The 7729-nt window shown below is 47.8% G+C and overlaps 1 protein-coding gene across 1 annotated transcript in view; it reads left to right on the top strand.

Moving 5' to 3' along the window:
• The first annotated feature begins 3484 nt into the window (after positions 1 to 3484).
• LOC105825941 (Ig heavy chain Mem5-like) overlaps positions 3485 to 7729 on the top strand; it is a 27684-nt gene continuing 23439 nt past the window's right edge. Inside the window, exon 1 of the mRNA XM_012663850.1 lies at positions 3485 to 3603. Within this exon, the coding sequence (XP_012519304.1) occupies positions 3558 to 3603 (46 nt within the window). The 5' untranslated portion in view covers positions 3485 to 3557. The remainder of the gene's footprint in view (positions 3604 to 7729) is intronic.

The following is a 7729-nucleotide window of genomic DNA, read 5'->3' as shown; positions in this document are numbered from 1 at the left end:
TCATATTATTGTTATCATCATTTATCTTGTTTTTATATTTGTGTGGGGGATGAATACACTGTAGTACTTGATCACACAATGGTCATGGCAAATACCCATTCATGCCCCGGTGGCTGCTGTCTGAGCGGTGGAGGTCAGTTGTGCAGGTGCTGCGACACCCGGGACTGACCCCAGTGAGCAGTGCTGGCCACCAAGGCCCAAGTGAGCGTCCCTCAGGACTACCCCTCACAATTGTCATCACACATCACTGCTGGGAAAATTCAGGGTGGACAGGAGACTAAACAGGGAGAGCACACCTGGGCCCTGCACCTGCTTTCCCAGGGAGTTAACACCTGTGCCTCTGCTGATTTTAATTCATATCATTTTCTGTAATAAACTGACCAAGAATATAATATATTATTCTAAGACTTGTATTTATATTGGTCATAGAGGATGAGGGTGATCTTGGAAGACTCAATATAACTACACCAGAAGTGGACTTTCCAGAAGAACCCTGACTGGTTGACATACAGCTGAAGCATCGCTTAGCAAAGCGAAGGATACCATGCTGAGGGGGTTGAAACTCTGATGCCTGGATGCTCACAGAGTCACCTGGTGTGAGGCAGGATGTGGGCTCCAATAAGTTGTGGAGGTAAAAGCTATCAATGGATGTATGAATGGTAGATCAACACTGTAGGAGTTCATTTCCCAAACACTAAGACAATGTAGAGATAATCAGAATTAGTCTAAATATACAATCTGCATATGTACTAATAATAACTGAAATGAAAGCAAAATAGTTGCTGTCCATCCTGCCCTGTGCACACTGAGCCGAGGCTACAAGGGTCAGATCCACCATCATGATGAACAATTGTCCTGGAGAAAACTGCTCTGGCCCACGGTGTCAACAAAGGTTGTCCATGTGCAGAGCAGGGGAGGGAAAACATTAAAGTTCTTAATCCAGAGAGTGCATGGAAGAGTCGCAAGATTTTGTGACGTGATTTATGTCATTAATTGACCTCACCAGGTTACCAAGCAATATTGACTAAGGGACTATGAGCTGATGAGCAGGGCAGAGTCTCCTTGGCTTTGTGCCCACATGACTGAGGAGGCATCATGTGCACTGTGGACCAACATCGTACAATAGGGCAATCACGGATGGGTGCAGGTGATCCCGACACACGGCACGTTGTTCCTGGTGGGATAACTGACCCGGTACAGGAGGTAACAGACTGCTGACCCTGTAAGGTAAGTCACTTCCTTTGAAGAGTGAAGCGGACTCCCCAGATGGAGAACTGATTCCACACACCCAAGTCCTGCTGACGTGGCTTTATGGAGTTCGGGTCGTGATCACGTGTTATGCACCTTGCCCAGGCCACGGGAGACGGCTGGGACACAGGGAGGCCCTTTTGGTTCTGCACTCCAGTTGCCCCCACTGTGCAAGGTCAGGAAACACCTTAGAAGCTGTATAGGTTTCTCTCCCCACTCAGAGTTCCCTTTGGGCCTCAGAGATACTGAGGACGGGAGGTGGATACAAAGGAGAATGGAACAGACGCAGGAGAGAAGGAAGGGACTCATCCCAGCATGGTGGGCGAATTTACATGGTTACTAAGGAAAGAGGTGGCTGAAGAGGACAGTGGTGGGTCGACAGAAATGTATAAAGCAGAACCACGAGATACTGGTTGGAGCAATGGTCTGTCGACGTTCAGAAACCCTCAGCACATATTCCCTGTTCATCGTTGTCTGCAGGAATGTGGAAATGCAGGAGTCAAACTGACTTCAGCAACTTGCCCTGAATGCCATGGGTGATGGTCTGGCAAATCAGCAAGGTGAGGGTGGTCGGAGGGCTGGAACAACTGTCCTCACCCCCAACTGGGTGATGCCCAGGCTCTGATCACACTCATGTGCAAAGTGCCAGTTGGTGAAGAAGAGTGATAGTTCTTGTTCTGTGGCATTTATGCGTGAACTCCTCACTTCACAGTCTTTCCAGGCTGCATTCTATAGGTTGTTTGGCTTTTTTCCCATATGTGACTCCATTTAGATTCTGACAACCTCCTCTGCAGGGTCACAGAGAAGGGGGGTGAGATGGAGCCCCAATCAGAGTCCTGCGGGCACCTTGACCAGAGTGTATGGGGAGGTCGGGGGGATTATTGGGACCTTTTCCTGCCCCTCCCAGGAGGTTTAGTTCAGCCCCTGCTGCCCCAGTGGTGCTGGGCTATGAACCTGGGAGTCTCCGCTGCGGGGCAGGGCAGGACAGATGCAAACTCGAGTGGGGAACATCCCGTCTAAACCCATTGCACAGCGGATCTCCCTCAGCACCCAGCCAGGGCCCTCTGCCAGTTTCAGGTTTGCTGTTGGTCACATAACTTCCATTATCTGAAATATTAAATAAAATGTGCTAATCTACAGCTTCAGCAGTCGTGCGTTATACATGACGATGATGTTGCTATGGCTGTGAGAAGGAGAGCTTTTTCTCAGCTGTCTACTGCTCCCAGGTGAAGAGAAGCTTTGTCCATAATAGGAAGGTTTTGGAAACAATTCCAACTTCAATCAGTAGCTTAATAAAGATGTATTTTTTGTAAATGGCCCATTAGAACACTCCATCATTAACCACAATGACTGTCTCACGCACACTGCAGCGTGGCTGCACCCAGAGGATGTGCTGTGAGTAAAATAAGCAAAAAGGCACCTGCTACCTGATTCCACTATTATAAATTCTAGAAAGTGCAAATTGATCTAAAGCACCATGAGCTACATTAGCAGTTGCCTGGGTAAAGGGAGGGAGAGGGAAGGGGAAAGTAGGAGGAATTTTCGAAGGACAAGTGAAAACATCGAGGGAAATTGATTTCCTCAATATCACAGACAGGGTGGTGGTGCCCTCAGCATCTTTCACTTGCAAACTTTAACTATGTTAAGGCCACTGTGTATCAACTGTGCCTCATTTAAGTTAATAGGAACAACTAATAGATGATTTGGTAGGGAAGGAGTGATGGACAAATAGATAATAATAAGTGAAACATTAGGTTCATTTATTTGCATTAATCCTGTGTGCCACGTTTTTTATATATTTTTAAGAAAAAAAAACCAGACAAGAAATTTACTTTATGTTCTCATCATAGAATCGGTGTTCTAGAAACCACTCTAGGTATTCCAGCTTTGGCCTGCAGTGGATTCCAATGATAGCATCATGGCCCAGACACTGACATGAATTATTCACAGAGTTGTGTTTCTGGACATATCACACAACTTCTAGATGTGTCTCGGGTTACTTTTACATCTGCAAAATACACGCAAACTTCACAGATACAGCACAGGGTTTATATGTGTCTGTAAATAGATAGGTGAACAGGAATTAACTATTTATCACAGTACAGTTATGCAGTTTTTCTCTGGTCTTGCCCTCCCTGAGGTGTCCCACCCCAGCACTTGCTATATAGCAGGGGACATGCAAATAGGGCCCTCCCTCTGCCCATGAAAACCAGCCCAGCCCTCACCCTGCAGCTCTGGGAGAGGAGCCCCAGCCCCGGCATTCCCAGGTGTCCCCATTCGGTGATCAGGACTCAACACAGAGACTCACCATGGAGTCTGGGCTGAGCTGGGTTTTCCTTGTTGCTCTGTTACAAGGTAATTCATGGAGAACTAGAGATATTGGGTGTGTGAGTGGATGTGAGTGAGAGAAACAGGGGTGTTTGTGGCAGTTTCTGACCAGGATGTGTCTGTGTTTGCAGGTGTCCAGTGTGAGGTGCAGCTGGTGGAGTCTGGTGGAGGCTTGGTCCAGCCTGGGGGGTCCCTGACACTCTCCTGTGCAGCGTCTGGATTCAGCTTCAGCAGCTACTGGATGCACTGGGTCCGCCAGGCTCCAGGGAAGGGGCTGGAGTGGGTCTCATACATTAATAGTGCTGGTGGTAGCACATACTATGCAGACGCCGTGAAGGGCCGATTCACCATCTCCAGAGACAACAGCAAGAACACGCTGTCTCTGCAAATGAACAGTCTGAGAGCCGAGGACACAGCCGTGTACTATTGTGCGAGAGACACAGTGAGGGGACATCAGTGTGAGCCCAGACACAAACCTCCTGCGGGGGCGCGTGGCCACCAGGGGGCAGGCGGGACACAAGGAGCAGAGTGAGCCCAGGACAGGTGCAGGTGGAGGGTAAGGGCTGGTTTCCTCTTAGGGTCGTGGCTTCCTCTCCATAAAACGGTTTGCTCTGGGAAACTTCTCTGAATCCACGATTCTGTGCTTCCCTCTGAAGTCTCTGAGTTAACTATGTTTGTGGTCATGAGAGAAAATATTCTCCCTTGCACAGAAGGCAGACAGTGGCTTCCAGTCACTTTGTCCTCTCCCCAAATGTATATAAATTATCAGCATTTCTGAATAAGTCTGAAAATCGATAACAGATTTTGTCTCAGACAACACAATGCAGCAGAGCACACGGAAGTGAACGTTCCTTCAATCCAGCAAGCAGGATAAAGTGTCTGCAGGGCGTCAGGGGCAGAGGGAGTCAGTATCCTAAGCAACAGAAGGAAGACTCCGTGGTGGACACTGTCCCAGCACCAGGCTCACAACATCGATTCTATCTGACACAATTCAAGGACAGAGGGACCCCACCAACATTTAGCGTAGATGTTGACTCTGATGGTGTTTCACACACACACACATGCACCCACACACACACACACATACACTCACACACTAAATGAACATGGGAAGGGTGACTCCCTGCATTACTGAGGTGTCTGCAGAGCAGGGCAGTCCTCTCAAGAGAGTCCCAAGTGGCTTTGTAGGGCAGGAGGGGAGACTGGCTCAGGTTTTCACAACAGTTCCCTGATGGGCAGGGAGGAGTCTGTGACTCCCAGGAGGGGTCTGGTGGGGTCTGGGCCTCCGACAGCCGTCTCTAGAGAAAGCACCTGTGATTCCTCCCTAGAATTCCCATGAATGGGGCAAACAGAGAAGATGAAGGATGGGCCTTAAGATGTCAGCGGGCAGACATCAGCTAAGACACTCTGACTTCTTACTGCACTCAACAACTAGGATGGATGGGGAGTGAGCTGTGTGGGGGAGGGGCACTCCTGTAGCCCTGCCTTGGGCTTGGAAAAGCCATTATATGTAACCAAAATGTTGGTGCACCCATAATATTGTGAAATAAAAAAAGAAATGATAACATTGATAAATATTTTGGATCAGGAATATGCTGGTTTTCTTAATTTGATCAATATATAAGGTATACATACATGAAAACACATGTTATGAGATTAAACGTATGCATTGCTTGCCAATTAAAATAAAACAAAATCTTTACATGTAACAGTACAAAAAACTCACCTATGTTTGTTTCCTGTTATGCAAATCGTATAATTTTCTTTATTTTTTATTTAATTTTTTACACATATTTTTTTATTTCCGAATATTACAGGGGTACAATTCTTTAGGTTACATACATTGCATTTGCCCCGCCCAAGTCAGAGCTACAAGCCTGTCCATCCCCCAGACCCCGAAGGCAATCACAGCAACAACAAAAATAAGTAAATGGGACCTGATCAAATTAAGAAGCTTCTGCAAAGCCAAGGACACTGTCAGGAGAGCAAACAGAAAACCTACAGATGGGAGGAAACACTCGCAGGCCACACATTGTATATTCTGTATGTCTTTCCATCCATGTCTAGATGCAGATCACGTGCAAACTGGTCCCTGCTGTGGAAACGTACAGACCTCTCCAGCAGCTCCAGCTGCTCTCTCATGGATTCTGGGCATCTTCAATGTTCAGTGACAGAGAGGATGGTGTGAATATTTCAGTTCTTTTTCTTAAGATCAGAAAGTCAGCATAGTAGGGGGACAGCACCAGTATCAGTGTTTACACTAAATCCACCTTACAAGACCTGCAACTGCTGGTCTCTTTCTCCAGGTGTATATTTTGTCCTCAGATCCTCACGCTCACTACGTGGGGAAGATGGGAGCATCCACCATGGACTCTCCCCCACTGCACACACATTCCAGCGTCTCCAGACTACGGGAGTGTGGCATTTATGTGTGGGAGCAAATGCCATGGGGTGATGTCATGTCTCTGCCTCCCCAGAATCTCGTGATAGTGGTGTGATGTGCTATGAAGTTGATGTGGGTCAGGTGAGGAAAAGCTCACGTAGACATGCAGAAGTGACATATATTTTGAAATAAGATTCGGAATCTGTTTAGAAAAGACGGATGATGGCAGCTCCTTATAATTTGGGAATGAGGTGGCGATAGACAGAAGTAGGGGCCATTGTAGTTTTGTCTCTGATAGCCTGGTGCACGCTCATTGCACTGAGCATGTGGGGATTCCAATATTGCAACGGCAGAGGTCATATCCTAATGTGTTTAATTGTCATCGAGTCAATTATGCATTTAACTTGCATCTGTGTACATGTTGTCAAGACCTGGGAGTTCCAAAGAATACTCCAGTGGAATTACTGGAATCCAAATATATTCCTCCCTTACTCACTGTGTAAACATAGCCACACCTAATCCTAAAGTCACTGCCCTTGCAAAGACGGTGACTGTTTCCTGCCCTGCTAACCTACTGCATGAGAAGCCTATATGTGTTGGGCAGCACCACGTGTTCCTGAGATGGGCCCCTGGGAGTGATGCCAGGTAAAGTGAGGGGCTAGTGCTATGCCCACTCCTGCTCCTGTTCCTTCCCATGAAAGGTCCACAGATTCAGGTAACATCTGCATCCTGTTAGATTGCATCCCTTCCCCACAGTGCAGGGAACTGTGCACATTCATGCAGGAAGCCCCATTGCACTGGAAGTGGTGGCCACATACCTGCCATACCAAATTACTGATGCAGGTGAACCTCTCAGTCAGGCCAGCTCCTGCCAGTGAACCCCATATTGAGTGTCTTTTACTGTGAGGTGGAGCCCTTGGCCCCAGGAAATATCAGGCTGACACCAATAATTGAATTGCATGCACGGTAATCACACAGCTAGTGGTCCTGAGTGAGGCCTTGGATTTAGAAAGACACACACCCGGGCTGGATCCAGTCAAGGTGAGTCGGTGTACCTCCCAGAGTCAAAAGTCTCAGTGAATTTGATATCACATGATCTGTGCCTCAGTTAAGGAGCCCTGTTGGGGTCACCGCTGGTATATTTTGCTCACAGACTTTGATTAGGCAGAGGGAGGGCCTCAGCATGCATTGGTGGGTGAAAGTACATGAAGTTAGGAGATGCGAGTCATCCAGCCGTGCCACTGTGGTCACTTAATTCATGGACCATTGGGGCAGTGCTGGAGTCACTGGCTGCAGAGGATGACTGTTGTCCACTGGCTAATTCCGTGTACGTGACTATCAGTGGAATTCCACAGGGAGAGCACTCTAAAGACACTGAGATGCAATGCACGGGTCTTCTCGCCAAGGCCAGACAACACACTCATAAATAATCCACATGCTGGTGGCAGGTGCTGCCTGCAGGAAGAAAAAATCATGACGGCGATTTTTATTACGTGCTAACACGCTCCCAAATGTCACGTCACCACTTAATATTAAACAAGAAATGTTCCACAGGTTGCCAAGTCTCAATAGGGGCGTAATCATGGACACTCTCAGGGATGCACACAGGCAGGGCCCACCTCCCACACAGGCTTCCATCGAGTCACTGCACCAGGTCCTCTCACAGGGGACTGGGGAACAGTCCTGTGTGACATCCTCCATCGTACTGGCTGTGGGAGATAAATTACGGTGTGGTTTAAGTCTGTTATCTTCCATGAATGAAGTTTTGTG

The sequence above is a fragment of the Propithecus coquereli genome, unplaced genomic scaffold (genome assembly GCF_000956105.1).
Source record: "Propithecus coquereli isolate 6110/MARCELLA unplaced genomic scaffold, Pcoq_1.0 Scaffold836, whole genome shotgun sequence".
Lineage (NCBI taxonomy): Eukaryota > Metazoa > Chordata > Mammalia > Primates > Indriidae > Propithecus > Propithecus coquereli.
Note: the sequence above shows the minus strand (reverse complement) of the source record. Positions and strands in the feature narration are given on the sequence as shown.